General features: G+C 46.9%; 1 protein-coding gene across 1 annotated transcript; it reads right to left on the bottom strand.

Annotated features, from left to right (window-relative positions):
• Positions 1–673: 673 nt before the first annotated feature.
• Positions 674–20,345, bottom strand: ENAM (enamelin). Its single transcript, XM_084832168.1, has 8 exons — positions 20,292–20,345; positions 16,741–16,785; positions 15,160–15,201; positions 10,414–10,761; positions 8,244–8,285; positions 4,809–4,859; positions 3,776–3,817; positions 674–3,376 (listed from the first exon to the last, which is right to left on the bottom strand). Exons 1-8 carry the CDS (start codon positions 20,343–20,345, stop codon positions 674–676), a joined length of 3,327 nt encoding a protein of 1,108 aa, XP_084688294.1.
• Between the last annotated feature and the right edge of the window lie 3,562 nt (positions 20,346–23,907).

Genomic DNA, 23,907 nt, shown 5'->3' with positions numbered 1-23,907 from the left:
TTTTTGGCCGGGCCCCTTTTGCATTTGGCCTCACTCCCTTTTTCTGGCACGTGGCCCCCAAGATCTTCTCCAAAATTTAACTTGGCCCTCATGCTGAAAGAGGTTGCCCCACCCTGTTTGAAATGGTGGTGTGTGAACTGATGCATAAGGAGTGCTGCAACAGACCCCCATTCCTTTTTAAAATCGTTATTATTTTTCTTTTGCTGCTGATTCTCAAGGAAGAAACAAGAATGCAATGAAAAGAAAAACCATGCACACTTGTAGCGGGATGAAGGAAAAAGAAGCTGAAATCATTGCTGCTGGGCACATGCATAATGGCAGGCAACGAGCAAGTATGAACTCGGCTTTATGAAAAAGGCAGCAACAGAAAGTCAAGAAGAGAGAAAGAGAATCAGGGAAATGGTAACAAAAAAAACAATAATAAAAAATAAAATAAAATGAAAGCAGGGGCCATGTTGAAGGTTAGAGTTAAATCTCAGGCCATGTCTGAAAAGCTGAAGACTGGATGGCCTATCCTATGCTACACACCTGCACAAGCTATCTACATATTTCTGTTGCTATTTTTTCCCCAGTACATTGAGTTTTCCTGCATCCACACTCAAGGAACATGCCATCATCATTTTCCAGGGATACGATTTGTTTTCCAAATTGGAAACAAGTGGTTCTTAGCATATCATTTCTTTTGGAGCAGTAAGCAGTCAGGTGTCCTTTCATTGGGTTGCTCTGCCAATTCTTCTCCTGGAGAACTGAATTTCAACGAGTTTTCGCCTACATCATGAGACGGAATAGTGCTAGAGATTGGCTGTGGTTCAGGCGGGAGGATGTTTGGCCTTCTACTGGGCACTGGTTCCTCTCCATAAAAAGGGTTGTGTTGCTGATCACCAGATGGAGCTCCAGTGCTAGGTAAATACTGCTTTAACCAGCTTCCAAAGCACGGGATTCTCTTGAACCCAAGTGTTGCATGTTGATCTTTCCTATCAACTCCACTCACAAGAGCTTCACTTCTGACCCCTTCTGGTTGTGGGAATGTTTCAGGAGCAAGCTTTAAAGCTGCCCTTTCAAACTGTCTTTTGGGCTGATTTGCTCCCACAATCCGTCCAAGGACATTGTGTCCGTCCCCTCTGATGCTGTTTCCATAACAAGGTGCATTCCTTGGTGGGGGTAGCCCTAATTCATAGTCGGCTTCATGATCATCCTCCTGCCTTAATTGTGCATTGGAGCATGGTGGACCCTTCTCTAGACCTGCTACTTCCTCTCCAAATGCACCCAGATGTTCTCTTTGACGAGGTAGCATTTTTCCAGTCTTCAGAGAATGATTAGATTGAATGCTAGCTGGGTAGGGGGCATGCCTGGCATGTTTTGCATGGCTGCCCTCTGGATAGGTTGTGCTTCCTTTGTGTTCCCTTGAAGCAACCCTGAACTGAGCAGCAGCGCTTCTCAGTGGTGCCAGTATGTTTTCTCTTGGCCCTGAGGAGTCGTCTGCACAGCACAAATGGTTTGCAGTAGGATGTGAGGCGATTGTTCTGTGTTCTCTTGGGTAGTCATCTGGATATCCCACTGTGTCAGGGTAACTTCTCCTTCCTTCAACATGAACACTGGAAATTGGTGCACTCACATGTACGGCTCCCCCTGTGTCTTCAGTATATGTTGGGCTTCTTCTGAAATCAGCAGAGTAGGCATTATAGTAGGATGAAGTGTCTTTCTGAGCAGATTGGCCCACCATTCGGGGGACCCATGTGTTTTTTTCAGCATACTGTGGCCCTGTTTGGAAGAGAGAGGTGCTTTGTAGTGGAGAGCTTGACCTTTGGTTCTGCAGATTCCTCTCTCTGTGTCCAAACACATTGTTCATGCGATATGGGATGTTTTCTGTGTGCCTCAAGTGCTCTGCACCATGAACTGAAAAGCGCTCTTCTGGGGTCCATTGGTTAATTTCCTCATATGGCAAATTACTTCTGTCATTGGCTGGATTCTCTGTAGAATATTTTGGATAGGGATGGTGCTGACTTGGATTGTATGGAGGATTTCTATACTGTCTGTCAAGATCAAACAAACGGTTTTCATGAGTCCACAGATTTTGCCTGGAATATGGTTCGTTTTCCTGCTGAGCACTTCTGTGATAGGTGTTCCTTTGTATCTGGTTTGAAGGCAAAGCTGGAGAATATGATGGACTCTCTCTTTGGACTGGTGGGCCCATTGTTGCAGAGTTTTCTCCATCCTCCCATGCTCTGGGGAAAAAGGAATGGGCATGCTGGCCATAAGAATTCTTTTCACCATAGGTGGCATGTCCCCTGAGATTTGAAGAACCTGATGAATACCTTGTGTTATATCTTGGAGGAGTTTCTTGGAATACCTGTGAATCCTCCTGGTTCTTCCACACATGGTTTTGTGAGGATGGAAATTGTTCTCTTTCACGATCTGGATGATTAAAGGACTGCTCCTTCCAATCATACTGATGGGTTTCTGTGTCAAATGGAGTTCTCCTTGTGGCTGAAAATACTCCCTGATGGGAAAGTGTGCTTGGTTGGTGCATCCCAGAAGGCTGAAACCCATCAAAGTCTTCTCTTGCATTATAGGCATTCTCAGCTCGTCCTACTGTATTAAACTGTGGATCCAGGGAATGGCCGTCAGGTGGGGAACTATTTAGACTATTATCCCTGTAGACTGGAACTTTGTTCCATTGGCCTAGTGGATCAGAGCTAGGAAAAGGCCCTATTTCTCTTTGGCCTAATGGGTTCCTCCCAGAGTAATGAGGTTGTTCTTGTTGCCCATATAGGTTAGGTCCAGTGCTTGTTGAGGGATGGTTGATGTTTGTATTCTGGAGAGTACCTCTGTGGCTGGGGTTCTCTCCATAACCCAAGGGATATGTTGGGTTTTCAGTTTGTACAGAGGGATTTCCTCTAGAAATCAAAGTGTTGTGCCTTGTATCTCCCATATCTGGATGGGGTTTATAGACATGTGAACCATGCCCTGGGGATTGTTGACCACCTGAAGGAAAGCTTTGAATACTGTTGACATTTGGAGACTTCAGCCTATAACTTGATTGATCAATGACATTCTGTGCTGCTCCATTCCCTCCTGACATGAGAACAGTAGGAGAAGGTGTTGGGAACCCATTCCCACTAACCAATTTGCTTTGAAGGCCTGGAGAATTGGCCCCATTACTTGTACTGAGTCCAGAAATGGTAGCATTTGCTCCCTGGCTGGCTGGATTAGAGATGGTTGAATTTGTGTCAGATACTGTTGCGTTGGTTGCAGGATCAGTTGCTTTAGGTGCCTCTTTTTCTTTGGGTTTCTCAAAGTCTTGTTCAAACATCTCTTCAGAATAATAAGGTGGTCTACCTCCCATCCCTTGGTAGCCATATCCAAAATAGGGAGTCTACAAATACAATGAAGAGAATAAAGCAATGTAAAACTTTCATAATAAAATTCTTACCAGTAATAAAGGTATTTTAACTGTTGTTTCAGTTTGTTGCAGCATTTCACTGCTGGTGATTCTAATGAGAACTTGACCCCAGAGTATGGTATAAGGACCTTGCCTAGACCTTTCTTCATGACACACCAATCCTAGGCATTAAAACCAACAAACACTAAAGGTCTGTGATGTGTGCAACCTGGATGTAATTAAGGTCTCCCTGAAGGTCATGGTAGTTCCCAAGTGATCACTAACCCGTTATGGCAGGATGGATCCTGTATTAGGATCCTCCATGCCTGTATTCCCCTGCAGCCTCATATAGGTATTAGCCCACACTATCCCAATTATATTTGTTGTATTTACCCCTTCTTCATTGCTGACAGGTGGACGTCCAAATGGCATATGCTAGAGGAAACAGAAAATGAAATAGGTTTGGAAGGATCTGAGCAAGGAAAAGGGCACAGACATTAGATAGCTACAAGTAGGAGTTGCAACAAAATGTTGCAGTGTGGAGTGGTCCTGCTGTTATGGATTTCAGCCAACCAGCCATGTGCTCTTCCAAGATGTTCTATTCTACCCCCGGTCCCACCCTCCCCCAACACACACACACACCAGTTTTCCACCTCCCTCCCCAGCAGTCAGTCTGCATTCCATGCCCACTGGGCATGCTGAGTCCTGATTGGACTGCTCAGCAGGTGCCCCTACTTAAAGTTTTTGTCTAAAAAATTGTTTTTGCAAGCATGGGTACCTGCTGATATCTCCCTCTTATGCATGGATGGTGTCATTTTGGCTGCATAAGGACTGGAACACTTGAGAATTGAGATATCTATTAGTATACAAGTGGAATCTGCAACCAAGGTAGGCATGACGGGGCACCATGGACCCCATCTCTCAGTACCCCACCTTTGCACCACCATTCTCACCAGCTGCTGTTGCTCCTCCTCCTCTTTCTCATTGTTGCTCCCACTTGCTTGCTTGACAGGCAGAGAGCCAGGGAGCGAGCAGGCCGTGGCATCTACTGCTCCTCCTTCTCACCACTGCAGTTGTCTGGGCAAAAGGCAGGTGAACAAGCAGGTTGCCATGGTGAAGAGGAGGAGCAAGTCCAGGGGGCTCTTGTCAGTGGGCCCCTGCTGGGTGTGGGTCCTTGGCAGGTGCCCAGCCATACCTCCTCTTGATGCCAGCCCTGAGGCTCGTTGAGAGCAAGAGTGCAAGGGTGTTCTTTGGTATCATGATGGTGGCTTTATTATCATAGAGTTAAAGGAGTAGCTTCGCCAATCATTCCTGGTTATAGAAGCCACTTTAGCTGTGGGATTGAGCTTAAAGGTTTCCTCATTTGACCCTTACCCCTGAGAAAGACAAAGCCTTTAAAAATTAAAGTTTAAATGGATTATCTTACTCCCTGATATGGCCCGAACGGTTGTGGTTGGAAGCCTCTATGACCGAAAATCTACAGTACAGAAGAAAAATAGGCACAGTTTAGCACAATGTTGGGTTTGGTGTTGATAGTCAGCATTGTCAGAATTCATGCTGTAATGGCTTGAGGGCTGGGTAAATGTTCATAGCCCTACTAAAAGCACCAAGATTATTAGGTGGCGTTGGGCAAGTCATGATCTCTAACCTCCTGCAATGACATGTTATGATACTTGTGGGCCCTCCAGATGTTGTTGGACTACAACTCCCCAGCTAGCATAACCAGTTGTGAGGGATGATGGGAGTTGCAGTCCAACAAGATCTGGATGGTCACAATTTGCCTACCGCTGTACTAAAGCAATGCTCTGAGCCTGAAGGCCTGGATGAAAATATAACAACTAAGTTAGACAAAGGACTACTTCACACTCACCCCCAGTGTGAAGGCTGTACATGTGGCAGGGTACAGGAGCCCTTTCCCCCACAGTCTCTGCACAGAAGCTCCCATGGAAACCACAGCAAATTGGCATAAAAGGTTGTACAAGTAGTCCCTATTCATATAATCCATCCATCCCTTTTCTATGGGAGTTGGATGGATGGCAGAGTCATCTGGTGTCTGGCACCATGGACTCAGACCAGGAGCTGTCTGGATGACACAGCAATTCCCTCTTCACTGTGCCACCAGGGCCATTGGGTGGAGGAAGGAACTTCGGCGATTTAAGTAGGCATGGCGGAGAATTCCGCCATGGATCTCAGTGAGGCCGAATGCCAGTGCATTCGGCCCCCCGAAATCCATGGCGAAACGAAGCCCCCCGCAAAATCGGCCCGGAACGGAGCCTACCTTGGTCGGCCATTCCAGTGCCCCTCGAATGGCGGCTGCCATTTGCGTCCCTGCGGAGGCTGTGATAGGCTACATAAATATTTACGTAGCCTATCATGGCAAAAAAGGGAACGCAAATGGCGGCCGCCGTAGCTGCCGCCATTTGCGTTCCCTTTTTTTTTTGCCGTGATAGTCTATTTAAATATTTACGTAGCTTATCACGGCTAAAGTGGGAATGCAAATGGCGTAGGGGATGCCATTTGCGTCCCTGCTTTAGCTGTGATAGGCTATGTAAATACGTAGCCTATCACGGGCCGGCGTAGGGACGTAGCCTATCACGGGCCTATCACGGGCCGGCGTAGCCTATCACGGGCCGGCGTAGGGACGCAAATGGCATCCCCTACACAGGACGCCATTTGCGTCCACACTGGCCCGGCAGCGGCTGGAGGCTCTGCTGCGGGTTGGCCCGGCCAGTGGCTCCGCGGCCTGGCCGCGGAGCGGAGCCAGCCAGGCAGGATTCTGGGGGGGAGGAACGGATTGCCTCCCCCCCGTCAAGGATTCCGACGGGAGGAACGGATTGCCTCCCCCCACCTGTGGAACCCGGCAGAGCCAGGTAAGCAGGGTTTTGTACACCCCTAAATTTAAGCACATAAGAAGAGCCCTGCTGAATCTGACCAAAGGCATTCTGTTCTCACAGTGGCCAGCCAGATGTCCCAATGGAAAGCCCACAAGCAAGACAAGACTGCTGGCTTACAACAAACATCATGGACCATAATCCTCTCGATCACAGGAGTCAGATGCTCCCAGACAGCCAATTCCATATCATTGCCCATGTATAGCTCCAAGGCCAGCTGCACTCCTTCAGTCTGTGTAACTGGGCATTAAAAGAACTTCTAGGATACCACTCTGACTTTTAAGAAGGTTCCCCAGCCTCAGCCTTGCCAGCAGTCAAACCTGGCCTGGGTGCCTAATAATTCTGTAGGGATTTAGGAAACGAGGCCCCAGTTCACACATGAAATATTCTACAAGCAGCAGGGGAGATCAGCTGATCCCCATGCCCTTCCATCTATATCTTACAACTGAGCCCATGTGAAAAGTCTTCATATACATTGCAAGGCTTTAATAGTGGCAGATTTATTTCCACAGACCACAGCAGATTAACCTTGGCTATTGAAAGACAGCCCAAATAAGAAAGTTTCCAAAGGAAGGTCATTCCACAACGTCAGCCTCTTCCACAAGCAGGTGTAAGATATGGAGGGGAGGGTCCACTCCAACTTGCCCTCCCTCCAGTGCTGTGACACCCTGCTGTTGACATCCATGCATTCAGTGGGATGTCTTCCAAGGGACGCCCGCCTCTGTGTACAGCTCTATGCACTCCATGTCCATGCAAATCAGAAACCCTGTGTAATCATGTGGAGCGGCTTTGCAGATGTTCTACTGGACATATGGACATTAGGGTGGGATGAGCAGGGTGCAGCGACCGGGGGAGGACTAGAGGGCACAGTACAGCTATCCCCTCTGTGAATGTAACCTGCATATGGAAGGGCACATGAGAAGAGCCTATGCATTAGCCAATGAGAAAACCTCTTCATGCTGGGGATCATAGGAGTTGTAGTCCAACACATCTGGAGGGCACCAGGTTGGGGAAGGATGTTCTAGCTGATGTGAAACTAGCAGGGCAATCTTTCAAATAAATCTTAGTTGGTTAATCACGTGAGTTTTAATCAGTTAATAAATCAATCGGATCCGCTTAAATGTGCATATTGATTGTACAACAGTTCTTGCGGGGCTGGGGGGAATACATGCTTTGTTTTTAGAGAAAGCATGAATGTGTCACAGTGGGGAACAATTTCAAAACAGACATTCCCTCCTGTGTGGAGAAAGTGGATAGGGAGAAATTTTTCTCCCTCTCTCATTGAGCAGGGGGTTGGACTTGATGGTCTTGTAGGCTCCTTCCAACCCTATGAGTCTATGATTCTATGATTATACTAAAACCAAGCGCGATCACCCCATGAAGCTGATTGATGGGAGATTCAGGACAGATAAAAGGAAGAACTTCTTCTCACAGCACATAGGTGAACTATGAAATTCACTACTACAAAGCATAGCGATGGCCAACGCTTTGGATGGCTTTAAAAGGGGATTGGACAAATTCATGGAGGATAAAGCTATCAATGGCTACTAGTCCTGATGCCTCTAGTCTATCCTACCTCAGGTATCAGAGGCAGTAAACCTATGTACATCAGTTGCTGGGGAACATGGGCGGGAGGGTGCTGTTGCACTCTTGTCCTGCTTGTGGGTTCCTGGTCGACAGCTGGTTGGCCACTGTGTGAACAGAATGCTGGACTAGATGGACCCTTGGTCTGATCCAGCAGGGCTCTGCTTATGTTCTTATGGGTTTGAAAGGAAGCAGAGGAGACATGCCTCTCTTAAGATGGCAGCTGCTGTCCATGGATTTATAAGTACTTGCATTAGAAAGAAATATGTTTCTTTAAAATCTACTACCTGATTAATTAGGAGCACTTTTTAATCTATCAAAAAAATTAATCAACTGTAGCCCTAAAAACTACTGTTATATGCACTAAACTAGAAATATCAGCTCACCTGTGGGAAATGCCAGGGCTGCTGAGGATGTGGAGGAAAAGCCTGGAGGGAAAGAGAAGATATCATTATATTTATAAATCATAAAAATCTCTGAAAGGTCACCATGTAATGATTAGAATAAAAAAAAGTCATACGATTCAGCCTCCCTTTGCAGCTACCACTGGTATGCGTAAAATAACCACAATGCCTCTGTTCTGTTTGCTTAGTTCTGAATAATATGGGCAGTGGTGAAAATTATTCCCATGTGCATATGCATCACAAAGGCCACAATCTCATACCTACTTATCTGGGAGTAAGCACCATTGAACCCAATGGAACTTACTTGTGAGTAGACATGTATAGATTGCAGCCTTAATGATTTGGAGGTGAACAAGAGAATGGCTTCCTAAAGCCACAATCCTATGCATATTTAGACAGGAAAAAATCCCACAACTCCCAGCGTTCCCCAGCCAGCATGGATTTTGCACCCTAAGAAACACAGTAGGGCTACCAAATCAAAACCCAGACAGTGATCATATAGCCTTTTATGTTTTCCACTGAAGGAGGATACAAGGCAACTCTGCTTCCTCCCACGCATTCCCTCTACCGTCTTCTCATCTGCTCCAGGAGACTAGGCAAGTGGTCCAAGAGGTTAGGGAGGAAGCTGGTGTCAGGACTATGGACAGCATGGGCATATTCTCTCCATAGCCTCATTTCCTGCTTCAGGGTGGAGATTTAAAGCTCCATTCATGATTCAAGGTTTTGTTGCTAACATTCAAAGCCCTAAACACCTTGGGACCAGGGATACCTGACTGACTGCCTTCCTCTATACACCAGAGATCTTCAGAGAAGGCCTTATTGGTCATTCCATGACCAACAGCGTGTTGCCAGGTAAGAGCATGTAAGCAGGCCTTCTTAGTGGTGGAACCCACCTTCTGGTGGTTTGAGAGGTGTAAACTGTGGCGAGCTTTAAATGCTTCTTGAAGATGCATCTGTTTACTCATGCTTCCCCTGACTTCTAATCAACTATGACACTGCTCTGTTCAGCTGTTGTCCCTGTTGTAATGTTTTTAATGTATTATTTTATATTGTTTTCACATTGGTTTTTATGTAGTACTATATGTATTCTTTGTGTAAACTGCTAAGAGATTTTAGGAGAAGTAGTATAAATAAAACAATAAATAAAATGAAAAGAGAGCAATCCCGTGGTGGCCCCAGCGTCAGGGTGGCCATAGGATTTTTCAGATTCCTGCAGGAGTCCGAGCTCCACAATCCTCTCCCTTGCAGCTGGTGCGGAGAGAACCACACCAGCTGCCTCTCTGAGAAAGGCAACCTTGGAGGAAAGGGAAAGGGGACAGTTCTGTGGGTGGGGAGGGGACTGGGGAAGTGGGGATATGAGCTATCCCCAGCCTTCTTCCCTCCCTCTGCAGAGCCCCGAGCAAGATGGGCAAAAACGCTGGTCTACCAAAAATGCAGAGCAGGGGAAGCGCAGAGGCAAAAGTCGCCTTCACGCTTCCCCCGATCTGCATAGGATGCCCAGCAGCCTCCAAGTTTGGAGGCTGACAGGCATCTGGATAGGACTCTACCCTAAATAAATAAATAAATAAATAAGCAAACATGGTATCTGGGCAGTAAGGTGGCCAACCCCAAATACAGTACATTTGAGGAGACATAAGGTGATATTGCACTTATGAAGTGATGGCTGGGTCTGTGTGAACTTGCCCTTGGCCACATATCTTTCTGGACATCTTCTTAGGGTTGGGCCTCTTGTTATGTTTCCCAGTTACACGTCGGATAGATGCTGTTGTTATATTTATCGCTATGCTAACCATTCAATGTCAATATTCTCACACAATCTACAACCAATATGAGACATTAAAACAACAATAAACCAGCTAAACTTTTAAAATAACAAGTAAAGCCAGCAACAGTAAAGATCATCACAGCCTAACAATTGAGAAAATGAGGTTGCCAGGGGCACTTAACATTTGCACGACAAGCAGAAAATTAGCAGATTCTCCTTTCCCTGGCCTGGATGCAAAGGTGGGAAGAAAGGGGCCCATTTGAAATGCTGATTCCACTTCCTTGCACTGCTTAAATAAGATGGTGCTTATTTTGAGAGATTCTGTAATCAAGTTGCAGGAGAGATTACAACTGAGCACATGACTTTTTGTCTAACCTGCTTGTTTACCTGAGGCTGTTGCTGGTTCCCCTGCTTGGCTTGCTGAACTGGCACTTGCTGGCGAGTCTGAGTAGGTTTGGTATTTTGAGGCTGTTTTGGTGGCTGCTGTATTTTGGGTTGCGGCTGTTGATATCTTGGTTGCTGTGGCGGCAACTGCGGCCTTGGTTGTGGCCTGCTGTTTGGCTGTTTGGCCACTGGAGTTTGGTGAGGCTTATGCTGGGGCAGCCGGGCAGCCTGATGTATTGGTGTCTGTGGCTGCCAGAGGTAAAATCTCTGCAGAGGCGATACTGGCTGCTGGGGGAACATCTGTGGGTAACTTGCACGGTAGCCATACAAAGACGCTGCCAACTGAGCCAGCTGAAATGCAGTTTAAAAGAACAGCACATGGTGAGACACCGTTTCTGAGCTGGCATCTAGTTTCTAGCAAGATACAGACTTTTCCCCTGATATATGTTCTCCACTTAGGGTGGTCACTTACGAATTGCCCAAAAAGAGTACAAGAGAGGATATAAATTTGAATTAAAATGGCATATGCTAATCTATGTAAAGATGCAAATTTAGAAATGATTATTATAATTTGAATAGAACTACAGTCCATGTCAGCATAGTGCAGAAGACTATGACTGGTGTGCCTGCCTGTTCAGTCTGCTGTTATTATAGTTCTTTATTTTTAAATTGGAATTGGACAGGAGAGCCCTTAAAACAGAGGGTGCCATCAAACACAGGACAGTCCTCTTGCAGCCTTCAAATAGAGGGCTGTCCTTTGTGAAAGAGGACACAAGGCCACCCTATTTCTACTTCACTAAGCAGTGAGAAGTTCTAAAGGCAAAACGTCAGGGTTTCATTTCCTTTGCTTGACCAAGGGAGCACCAGCGTCTTAATGGCAATATGTCCTTTATTTACAAATGTACAAGCAAGACGTGCTGAAGGCAAACACGCACCTGTAACCAAACAGTAACACTGGATGAGCAATCCTGTGCTAAGGTTTCAGAATGTGGGGAGCACAAATTTTAATTTGTTTTATTAAAAAGTTTTAAAACCGCTTCAAAAAGGATTTCAGAAAATGGTGAAGCTATAATGGAGAATTATACTACCAGTCAATAATTAGGTACCTGTAAGATGCATGAAATTATATTCCACATGGCAGGCATAAAAGTAATGGATACACTGGCTGGATGAAGTCCTAATACTTTTCCAGTACAAAATACTGAGATCTTGGCACTAATTTAGGCTTTCTTTTCTTTTTGAGCATGTGCAGATGAACTTAGGAAAACAAGAAGCTGAGAGGGGAAGTTTTAAACTTCCTCTACCCCTGCATAGTAACCCTAATCCAGATCAGGCCCCTGCACACGTTTGTTAATAAAACAAAAAAAAATTATTTGGCTAAGTTGCATGCTACATATTTAACATATTGTGTTGTTTAGCCTTCAGTGCTTGCAAAATGTGATGCTGTTTGCAAGAAAAGCACAGCTGAGAAGGGGAGTAGGGGCTGTGTGCAAATACAGATGCTCGTGTATGAAACCGTCTGCCCATTAAGATCCTCCTGTTGGGTCCTCCTGAGAATGTCAGCACTGAAAGAACAAAGAACTGCAAGACTTTTACTTTTCTTACACCAAGAACGACCAGAGCAGAACGTATGAAGCTGCCTTAGATTGAATCTATCTAGATCAGTATGGTCTACTCTGCAGTGCAGCAGTTCTCTGTGGCAGAGATCTTTCCCAGGGCTGCTACCTGAGATCCTTTGAAAAAATAAAATTTAAGTGGAGAGGCCAGAGACAGAATCTGGGACCTTTCGCATGCAAAGCATGTAAGTGGAGGCTGGTGGCTCCAATTTTGGTGGGGTAGTGGTTCCATTCTGGGTTTTAGTTGGAACCAGCCAGTTGGAACCAGCCAGAAGTCCAAAGGAGCCAAGTTTCTGGACCCATATTGGGGATATGGTTCAGCACCTTGGATAGCTCCTTTAGACTTCTGGCTGGTTCTTACTAGGGATATTGGAGAAATCTGCAACAGAACCAAATGAGTTTGGGTTTTCATGAATGTGACCCATGGATTCTTCGGTGGATCAGCTTCCTCCCTACCCCTGTCAGGCAGATTCTACAGACTTCTCGATCGTTCTTCTAACCTCTGGGAATTTTGCGCAAATTTCATCATGGGAAAATACGCAAAATTACAAAAAAAAACTGGCCAAAAATGTGCATTTCCCCCATAGGATAATGAATGAAAATGCACATTTTGGGGGAGTTTGCGCACTTTTACAGCTGCAAATTCGCACAAACGTGAATTTGCACAACTTCAGGAAACTAACAAAAATCCGATTCTGCCAATGGGCGGATGACAGAACAAAAGGCGCCTGACAATGTGTGAAACACAGATGGAACAGATTTTACACAATCCGTACATCCCTATTCTAACTCAAACCCAGAATACAATAACTGCCTCACTGAAATTGGAGCCACCAGCCTCCCCTGAAGCACGTGCTCCACCTGTCCAAATCCAGGGCACCAGAGGAACTCTAGTTCTGGTTTCCTCTCCCAGTTTTCAGATTTTTTTTTTTTAAAGCACACATATTTGAATGACTTTTAGCGGGTATACTAATGTGCTAAACCTATTGGGTTGTGGACAGAGCAACTTCTCCCATTTGCAGGGGGTTTCGGATCCAGCCAAGCATTTCCACTGGCAGAATGGGGAAGGAGGTGATTTTTATTGATTTCCCCCTCCAGCCCTTCATGCACTTCAAATCTGGTCTGGAAGATTGGGGGACCCTCCAGAACAGTGTGGGGGTGTTGGGACTGGAGGCTGCAGGGGGAAAATGAGTGAAAATCACCTTCCCTCCCCCGCACTTTCCACAGCAGGAATGCTCTGAGTGGAACTCAGCAGATGCTACTGCTGACAGAAGGAAATGGTGGATCCAAGACACTGGGCCAGTTCAGACAATACGACAGCCCATTGTGGGTTAATTTACCTGCATGTACCATCCACCATTCGCAATATGCAACCCCTGATCAGGGGATGCCTTGGCTTGTCATGTCATCTGAACCCAGGCGGCAGCGGCTATGTGACGGATAAACAACCCTCACATAACCCTACAACAGCCCATGAATGGGCTATATGAGGATCGTTTAACCCTTAAATAACCCCTGTCACCTGGATTCAGATGACACAACAATTCCTGGTCAGGAGGTGAATATGCAAAATGGCAGCTGGCATGCACCACGACTTAAACAATCCACAGTGGGCTGTTGGATCATCTGAACCACATCACTTTTAGGTATCAAAGTATCTGCCTTATTATTTGACATTTGCCTTTTCAGTGGTGATGCTCTGTCTATGGAGAGGCTCCCCTGGCACCTCACCTATGTTTTTTTCGGTGCCAGCTGAGGACCCTTTTATTTTCCCAGGCCTTTTAAGAACTTGTTTAATGCTTTTAGACCTCCGCACAGTGTTATTTTTTGCTGGACATCTGACCTTTGTGATTATGTTCTGCCTGTTTTCAACTAGGGCTGTGCACCACTTCGACCTGAGGCCCGAGTTGAAGCAGGCTGCTTTGGGTCACTTTGAGCCCCTTCCAAGGCGAAGCGGAGGGGACACGAAGCGACCCAGAGCAGGTTGGGGGCTCTTCGGAGCACTCAGTGCACTTGGGACCTTCAGCATCCCTGGCCCAGCTGTGCCGGCACCTCCAGCCAGGTCCTTCCCTGAGCCGCCCACCTCCGCCACCACCACTTCTGCCGCTGCCTCCTCCACCACCGCCACCACCATCATTGGTGTTTCTGCCGCCGCTGGCACTGGCGCCATTGCCTTCTCCTCCTCCTCTGCCGCTGCCATTGCCGCCGCCAGCTCCTGAGGCCTGGGCATGCATTGGCTCTTATTGCAGGGAGTCGCCATTTTTAAAATGGTGACTCCCTGCAATAAGAGCCAGTGAATGTCCCGGCCTCAGGAGTTGGCGGCGGCGATGGCGGCAGAGGAGGAGAAGAAGGCGGAAGCATCGAGAAGAAGGCAGCGGTGGAGACAGTGGTAGCGGAGGAGGAGGAGAAGGCAGCGACAGAGGAGAAGGTGATGGAGGTGGCGGTGATGGAGGAGGAGGTGACAGTGGCAAGGTAAGGAGCTGGGGGTTTGCACAGGGGCGTCAGGGGGGATCTGAAGCAGGCTTCGGCCTTCTGAATCCTGGTTTGGGGCCGAGTCGGGTCGGGGGGTGCCTGAATCAGCCCACGCTGAATCAGACCTGCCTCCGAAGCCACAAAGTAGCTTCCGCGTCGGATTGGGGGGTCCCTGCACAGCCCTATTTTTAACCCTCTGCTGCCAATGTTACTTTGTGTTCTTTTATCTTGTGATATTTTTATTATTGTTTTATTGTGATTGTATATTTTATGTTTTTTAAAAAAAATATTTGTACACCACCTAATTTAGACTGTTGGTATTGGTCCTTGCAATCTGCCTCAAAGGTCTGAAGAAGTGGAATATACTTTTATAAAACAAATAGATTATAAAAAAAACACAGGGTCCTTTCCTGCTGGGCTGGGATTTGGCCTTGTGTGTCACAATGAGACCAACAATGTGTCACAACATCACCCCTCCCAGCTTCACATCCAGTGCAGCATAAAGAATAACAGGAACTACTTGGGGGCCATGGATTTCTCTCCAATCCCTGCTGTGGTGTCAGAAAAATATTAAATAGAGAGATGGATCAAGGAAGATTAATTTAAATTTGATAGTATGTAAAATGGTTTTACTCCAGAAACGAGAAAAGAAGGGACTTACTTGTGGTGAGTTTATATAGCCATATGGACCAAACTGCATCATCTGTGAGCAAATGGATTGATTTAGGCTGAGTTTCATTTCAATCAAGAGATCCACGAAGAATAGCCACCAAACAGAACCAATGACAGTCCTTTCATTGCTATTAACATGCAAGGTATAGGTATGCCAACCTCCATTGACTCAGCTTGATTCATGTTCTGTTGGCTTCACTAGCACTATAACAGTGTAACTCATCACTGACCCACACCGCTTCAGTCACAACACATGCTGGAAGTCTGTAAACATCACTCCACTTATTTCAAAGTAGTCCAATTGGCTAGAGGGTAAATGGAGGAGCTCAGCTTTACATATTAAATTTTGCAATTAGCCAATTTTAAACAAAGTATAGTACATATTTTGCCAGATGTTTAATTTATATTGGGTGAAAAACGTTCCCAAAATCAGAGACTGTACTTGAGTGTTACATTAATATACAGGGTGGCCCAAAAGTAGGTATACAGTTGTTTAGAATGTTGATGGGCGGGGGAGAGAATTTTCAGTCTTCCAGTACTGCTTTAGAATCCACTTTCTTTGTTCTTGACTCAAGTTCGCTGCCATCATTCACAATATCAGTAAAAAAAATAACTAAACAACTGTATACCTACTTAAGGGCCTCACTCCCCTCACTCTCTACACTTAACTGATTTAACTGTCACTCCCTGTCACTCATTCTTCCCAACTGTCATTCCGACTCCACCCACACATCTTCTACTCACACATTCTCTCCCCCTCCCATCAACATTCTAAACAACTGTATACCTACTTTTGGGCCACTCTCTATAATTCCTCAGAACAGAGAAAGCTGCCTCATACTGAGTTAGACTATTGGTCCATCTAGTTCAATATTGTCTTCACCTACCTTCCCTAACCTGGTGCCCTCCAGACATTTGGGACTTCCATCATCCCCAGCCAGCATGGCCAGTGGTCAGGAATGCTGGAACTTGAAGTCCAAAACATCTGGAGGGCACCAGATTGGGCACCAGATTGGCCTACACTCACTGGCAGTGGCTTCCCAGAGTTTCAGTCAGGGGTCTTTCTAGCCCTACCTGGGGACACCAAATTGAACCTGGGATATTCCACATGCAAAGCAGGGGCTGTACTACCAGTGCAGGCTGGTGGCTCCTATTTCAGTGGGGCGGTGAATCCACTCTGGGTTTCAGTCAGAAACAGCCAGAACTCTAAAGGAGATATCCAAGGTGTTGAACCCATTTTAGGGATAGGTTTCAGCACTTGGGATAGCTTCTTTAGAGTTCTGACTGAAACCCAGAGTGGATTCACTGCCCCACTGAAATAGGAGCCACCAGCCTCCATTGCCTACTGCTGAGCCCTGCCCCTTTGAGGCATCTCTGGCTTCAGCTCTCTCTGACTCTTGATGCTACATAACTGTGAAGCAGTGACTACTAGCTGACACCAACTGCTGACCACCTGTGGAGAAGCTGGATTGTGGAAAAACAGAGGAGCCCCTGGCAACGGAGAAGTTAGCTGAATTCATAAAATCTAGTACTTCTTTTCAACTCGAAAGAAAATGGGAAATGTACTTACTTCTTCACTCTTACTTCCAAATCCTGCCTTGCGGGGTTTGCGCAGCTGAGGTTTTAAAAAAAGGAGTGGTGAGTTATCACACAGAAGCAGATAAAAAAAAAGAAGACCACACCAGCAGCAAATAGCAGCAGCAGCAGAGGGCAGCAGCTTTAAAGACCAGGGGAAGGGGCAAACGTGGACTATCTGCTCCTTCTTAGCTGCTGTTCTCTTTTATATGCTTTTAAACTGTTGTATATTTTATATCTTAATATTTTAATATGTGCCTGGGAGGACTATTGGACAACTCAGGGGGTGGGGGAGGTGCCACCATAACTGTGGTCACGGGCAGGGGGAGGTATGGCGTTGGGGGATTAACAGGCCAGTTGAGGAGAAGAGGGGCTAGACACCTTACAGCTGTCCCCTCTTCTGGTTCTTCCCCCAACCTGATGGTTCCTGGCAGCCTTACCAGTCTGCCCTCGGGTCTGGTGGTGCTGCTGCTGAATGCCAGGTCGGCCCAAAATAAGACCTCCCTCATCCATGATTTGATTGTGGATGAGGGGGCTGACCTGGCATGTATTACTGAGACCTGGGTGGGGGAACTGGGAGGGGTCACTCTCTCCCAGCTGTGCCCTCCTGGGTACTCAGTGCAGCACCAACACCGACTTGAGGGTCGGGGAGGGGGGGTTGTCGTGGTCTATAGGAATTCAATCTCCCTCTCCAGGCTTCCTGCTCATTCGAGTGCAGATCTTGAGTGTCTGTACCTTGTGTTGGGTACCCAGGACAGATTAGGGATTCTGTTGGTGTACCGCCCACCCCGCTGCCCATCAGACTCCCTGCCTGAGCTGACGGAGGTGGTCTCGGACTTGGTGTTGAGGACCCCCAGGATGATGGTCCTGGGGGATCTCAACTTCCATGCCGAGGCCGCTGTATCCGGGGCGGCTCAGGACTTCATGGCCGCCATGACAACCATGGGGCTGTCCCAACATGTCATCGGCCCAACGCATATAAAAGGACACACGCTTGATCTGGTTTTCTTGACTGGGCAGGAGGATGGTGATCTGAAAGTAGAGGAATTAACATCTGTCCCTTTGTCATGGTCAGATCACTTCCTGCTGAGGTTTAGACTTCTGGCGGCCTTTCCCCTCTGCAAGGGTGGGGGACCTATTAAAATGGTCCGCCCCCGGAGATTAATGGATTCCGTTGGATTCCAGAGGGCTCTGGGGGATTTTCCTGCTGGTATGGCTGGTGCTCCTGTTGAAGCCCAGGTCGCTCTGTGGAATGCAGAGATGACTCGGGCGGTTGACACGATCGCACCCAAGCGCCCTCTCCCTCTGAGCAGAGCCCGGCCAGCTCCTTGGTATACACCTGAGCTGAGGGCAATGAAGCAAGAGGGGAGACGGCTAGAACGCAGGTGGAGGAAAACCTGTGCTGAGTCTGACCGAACACAGGTAAGAGCCCACTATCGAGCCTACTCTGTGGCGGTGAGGGTGGCAAAGAGGCAGTTCTTTTCCACCAGCATTGCATCTTCTCAGTGTCGCCCGGCGGAGCTTTTCCGAGTGGTTCGCGGCCTGTTACATTCTGCGCCAGGGAGAGAGACGGTGGAACCCTCGGTAGCACGCTGTGACGGGTTTGCGCGGCACTTTGAGGATAAAGTCGCTCAGATTCGTCATGAATTGGACACCACGATTAATGCAGTTCCATTGGTAGAGGCGTTCAGAGCACCGTCTGGTCCAGTTTTATTGGATGAGTTTCAGTTACTGAGGCCTGAGGATGCGGACAAGGTGCTTGGCCAAGTCCGATCGACCACTTGTGTGCTTGACCCTTGCCCTTCATGGCTTATTAAATCAAACAAGGAGGGGTTGTCCGGCTGGGTCCAGGAGGTTGTAAATTCCTCCTTGAGAGAGGGAGTGGTGCCTGCCGCTTTAAAAGAGGCAGTAATTAGACCACTCCTGAAAAAGCCTAACCTGGACCCAGAGGATGTTAACAATTATAGGCCAGTGGCCAACATCCCCTTCCTGGGCAAGGTGCTTGAGCGGGTGGTTGTAGGACAGCTCCAGGCACTCTTGAATGAAACGGATTATCTAGATCCATTTCAATCGGGCTTCAGGCCTGGTTTTGGAACGGAAACTGCCTTGGTCGCCCTGTGGGATGACCTCTGCCGGGAGAGGGACAGGGGGAGTGCGACCCTGTTGATTCTCCTGGACCTCTCAGCGGCTTTCGATACCATCGACCATGGTATCCTTCTGGATAGGTTGTCTGGGTTGGGAGTTGGAGGCACTGCACTACAGTGGTTCCGCTCCTACTTGGATGGCCGATTCCAGAAGGTGGTGCTGGGGGATTATTGCTCTGTGCCATGGCAATTGTGCCATGGGGTTCCACAGGGCTCTATTCTATCCCCCATGCTGTTTAACATCTACATGAAACCGCTGGGGGAGGTTATCCGGAGGTGTGGGCTGAGGTGCCATCAATATGCGGATGACACCCAGCTCTACCTCTCTTTCTCATCAAAACCAGGTGAGGCAGTGGCTGTTCTGAACCAGTGCCTGGGCACGGTAATGGACTGGATGAGGGCCAATAAACTGAAACTCAATCCAGACAAGACGGAGGTACTGTTAGTGGGTGGTTCGTCTGCCCGGCTAGGTGATAATCAACCTGTTCTGGAGGGGGTTGCACTCCCCCTAAAGGATCAGGTTCGTAGTTTGGGGGTGCTCTTGGATCCAGAACTGTCCCTTGAGGCACAGGTGAACTCAGTGGCACGGAGCACTTTTTATCAGCTTAGGCTGGTATACCAACTACGCCCTTATCTGGACAGAGATAGCCTAGCTACAGTTATCCATGCTCTGATAACTTCTCGTCTGGATTACTGCAATGCGTTATACGTGGGGCTGCCTTTGAAAACGGTCCGGAAACTTCAGCTGGTCCAAAATAGGGCAGCAAGATTGTTAACAGGGACTGGCCTGCGAGCTCATATTACGCCAGTACTTTTCCAGCTGCACTGGCTGCCGGTCCATTTCCGGGCCCGATTCAAAGTGCTGGTGTTAACATTCAAAGCCCTTAACGGCTTGGGGCCAGGTTACCTGAAGGATCGCCTCCTCCCATATGTGCCTGCCCGGACCTTAAGATCATCAGCAGCAGCCCTTCTCCGTGAGCCCCTGCCAAAGGAAGTGAGGCGGGTGGCTACTAGGAGGAGGGCTTTTTCTGTTGTGGCACCCCGGCTCTGGAATGAGCTCCCTAGTGAGGTTCGCCTGGCGCCTACATTGTACTCCTTTCGGTGCCAGGTGAAGACCTTTTTATTTTCCCAGGCATTTTAGCTTTCTAAATTTTTATCTTTGCTGTTTTAAATCTGTATTTTAAACTCCTGTACTGCTGCTAGGTTTTATTGTGGTTGTATTGTTATATTGTGGTTTTAATGTTCTATATATTTTAAATTGTTTTATTGTGTGTTGTTTGGTTTTAGTTTTTGTGAACCGCCCAGAGAGCTTCGGCTATTGGGCGGTATAGAAATAAATAAATAAATAAATAAATAAATAAAAGAAGAAGCAAAGCAAATTAGCTGGTTCTGAAATACTCACTGGCACAGCACAAGATGTGCCCACGAGGCATAGTAGCAGGAGGATTCGCTTCATCCTTCACCTTCTCCACCTAGTAAATACACATACACACAGTAAACAGCCCATCACACGCGTTGGCATTGGGCCATTCAGTTTAGCATAGTGGTTTAACTGGATCATATAAGAACTCTGAGTATGGGCATCTTCATATCATAGCATATCATAGCAGCCTGGTCTAAATCTTGGTCTACAACCTGATGCTGCAAATGTCTGTGTGCATTCGTAAAATTTACTTGGCCCTCCCCATGTGCATAACATTCTATTTACATCTATACTGGCAGATGACCAAGAAATATTTTACCTCAGGAAATGATTTTTCTGTATTTGACCCCTGATACCCAACATTAGCTTGCATAAGCTCTCAAACCAAATGTAAAGTTAACTGATACATTCTGAAAGTTCTGTGTAGCTTCTGCTTTGAACGTGAAAGTCGTTGCTTTGTGCTGCAGCCGATAGCCCTGTTTGCACCTTCAAAGCATGTCCACCAGGAGCTAAAACAGACATTACTTTATCCGTCTCTAGCAGTTATGTCTCCCCCCCTTCATTTTTACTCTAGGTAGGTGCAGGGGACCCAACCTGGATTGGGACCCTAGCAAGGGGGCGGGCTTTTAAGATCTGGATCAGCCCCCTCCCCCCATACCTACTTTAGAATAAAAATGGGTTGGGGGAGAGACGTAGCTGCTGGGTACAGATTCAGAGTAATATCTGTTTTAGCCCTGAATGTGTAGAACAGGAATTGTGAAATTGTGACCACTGGCCCTGCCTCTGAAGATACCAACGGAGCTCTCATATATGGGCTGTTCCATGTGACCTGAACCCTACCAAAGGTTGGGTCCATGATCACATATACAGACATCTGAAGGTCTGAGTGGGCCTGATATGGGATGAAAATGCATGTTTGAATTCAGTCTAACTGACCACTAGGATTGGGTGTAGGAGTTTTTCCTTGGGTTCAGCTGGCTTGCCATAAAAGGTGGGGTGGTGCATGAAAGAACATGAGCACATGAAACGAGCCCTCCTGGATCAGACCAGAAGCGCACCAAGTCCAGCCTTCTTCAAGCCTATGTCCTCCAGATGTGGTGGATTGCAACTCCCATGGCTGGCTGGGAATGATGGGAGTTGCAGTCCAATGCACCTGGAGGGCACCAGGTTGGGGAAGGCTGGGCTAGTCCAGCATCCTGTCTCCAACAGTGGCCAGCCAGATGCTTCTAGAAAGCCCACAAGCAGGTGGTGGTTAAATTTCAGTGGGCTGTGAATCCATTCCGGGTTTCAGCCAGAACTCTAAAGGGGCCATCCATGGTGCTGAACCCCATCCCCAAAATAGGTTCAGAACCTTGGATAGCTCCTCTAGAGTTCTGGCTGAAACCCGGAATGGATTCACGGCCCACTGAAATTTAACCACCACCTGCTTGTGGGCTTTCTAGAAGCATCTGGCTGGCCGAAATCGGAATCACCAAAATCGGAGCCACCAGCCTCCACTGCCTCCAAGGACTGTTTCTTTTCCCCCATGGGTGGCAGCGATTCAGGCTAGAGATGGTGGAGAAATTTGTTCACTTCACATTTTCATGCAAACTTCCCTAATTTCACACTTTCAAACCACTATGCAAATTGCACCTCAATTGCCCTTCCAAATTCGCACTTTCCTGAATTTTGAAATGGAGTTCTCCAATCAAAAAACGCATGCAAAAAATGCATATTAGGGAAAATAACATTAAAATGAGCTATATTCAGAAAATTGCTTGCAAAAATGTGTGCATTTGGTAAAATCCATACAAAAATGCATGTATCAGGTGAAATTTGCACAAAAAGCTTCTGAATTTTCATGCACACTTAAAACAAAAACAAAATCTGAAAGTTCAGGATGAAGCAAATTTAAGATTGGAAAAATTAGAAACTGAGGGGGGAAATGCTCCTGCATTGAGCAGGGGGTTGGACTCGATGGCCTAGGCCCCTTCCAACCCTACTATTCTATGATTCTATGAAAAAGAAAATTGACAGATCTGGCCATCCCTAATTCAGAGGCATACTGACTGCCTCAAACCAGGGGGTCCATTTAGCTCTCATGGCCAATATCCAATTACGTATTTTGTGAAGAGAGGCCCAGCAGTGTATAAAAGGGCTTGCTAGCTTCAATTAAAGAGATCTTGCTTTTATGGGATTTACCTCTTATCTCCCAAAGACCTTCTTGGTTATGGGCAGTTCCCTGAAGGTCATCAATCCATTTTATTTATTTATTTACAGCATTTTGTTTTGCCCTCCCACCAGAGCCACTGTCATCAGATTACTAACTAGACATTTTCAAACAAAAACAACATTGGGAAACTCTTTGAATCATAATCACTTGTCCTGGATGATACTGCCCTCCAGATGTGTTGGACTTGGACTGCAACTTCCAGCATCATCAACCAGCATGGCTATGGGAATGCTGGGAACTGCAGTCCAGTACATCTAGAGGGCACCAGGTTTGGGAAGGCTGAAGTCAGACATTCTGCTAGAAGACAATGCAAGGTAAATATGGGTTGGATCCAGAGAAGACCCACTGGAATCAGTCATGACTATCTTCAGCCACATTGATTCCAATGGGTCTACTTTAACTATGACTAAGTCTGGATCCAACACAGTGAGAGCCAGTGTGGTGTAGTGGTTAGAGTGTTGGACTAGAACTCGGGAGATCTGGGTTCTAGTCCCCACTCGGCTATGGAAGCTCACTGGGTGACTTTGGGCCAGTCACTGGTTCTCAGCCTAACCTACCTCACAGGGCTGTTGTGAGGATAAATGGAGAGGAGGATAATGTAAGCCACCTTGGGTTCCTTGCAAGGGAAAAACGGCAGGCTATACATGCAATAGTAGTAACAGTAATAGTAGTAGTGGTGGTGGTGGTGGTGATGATGATGATAATATGACTTTGTGAATCTTAAATAATACTTTGGGTAGAGCAGAACCCAAAGCAGAGCAGATGAATAAAAAGTAATGGACACATTCCAACAGCAAGTTAGGCATGCTTAATGCCATTGATTTTATGAAGCTTAAAACTGCAGCCCCACATACATTTACTTGGAAGTTAAGGGATCTCAGTAGGACTTCTGAAGAAACATACATAAGGTTATGTTGCGACTGGCCAGCTGTTCTCCAAAATCCTAATGAAGATCAGGCCACATTAACAGGAGATGGTGTGATAAAATAGTTCCTGGACTGCACTACCTTAAGCTCCAGGTGGATTGAATTGTGCTAATGTGTTTGTTGTTTTTAAACATGGAAAACTAACATACTAGGAAGAAGCACTGCTAGACCCATGCTTCTTCATATCTAGTTTTCTATGGGCAGAGCATATCTTTGATAATGAAGTGTTCAGTCATCTGATCTTCCATCTGCAGCCTGAAGGGAAAATAGTCCTCCTGGGAACAATTATCTCATGATCTGCTGTAGACTAGCTCTAAGACAGGGTGGGCAGAAGGTAGATCTCCACGTGTTTTGGACTTCAACCCCCATAAGTCCCTGCCAGTATGGCCAGTGGTCAGGAATGCTGGGAGCTGAAGTCTAAAATATCTGGAGAACTACCTTCTGCCCACCCTTGCTC

Source organism: Heloderma suspectum, chromosome 2 (genome assembly GCF_057233095.1).
Source record: "Heloderma suspectum isolate Gila_16-S chromosome 2, 16-S_ref, whole genome shotgun sequence".
Taxonomy (NCBI): domain Eukaryota; kingdom Metazoa; phylum Chordata; class Lepidosauria; order Squamata; family Helodermatidae; genus Heloderma; species Heloderma suspectum.
The sequence above is the reverse complement of the archived record's forward strand: the minus strand, read 5'-3'. Positions and strand labels throughout refer to the sequence as shown.

Bases quoted from the DNA above. Each gene is read 5' to 3' on its own strand.
- ENAM (XM_084832168.1), bottom strand. From the start codon at position 20,345: ATGAAGCGAATCCTCCTGCTACTATGCCTCGTGGGCACATCTTGTGCT. The intron at 15,202-16,740 runs GTAAGTACATTT...ATTTGCTCACAG, and splicing joins TTGGAAGTAAGAGTGAAGAA to ATGATGCAGTTTGGTCCATA. The intron at 3,377-3,775 runs GTAAATACAACA...TTGTATTTGTAG, and splicing joins CTGTCAGCAATGAAGAAGGG to ACTCCCTATTTTGGATATGG.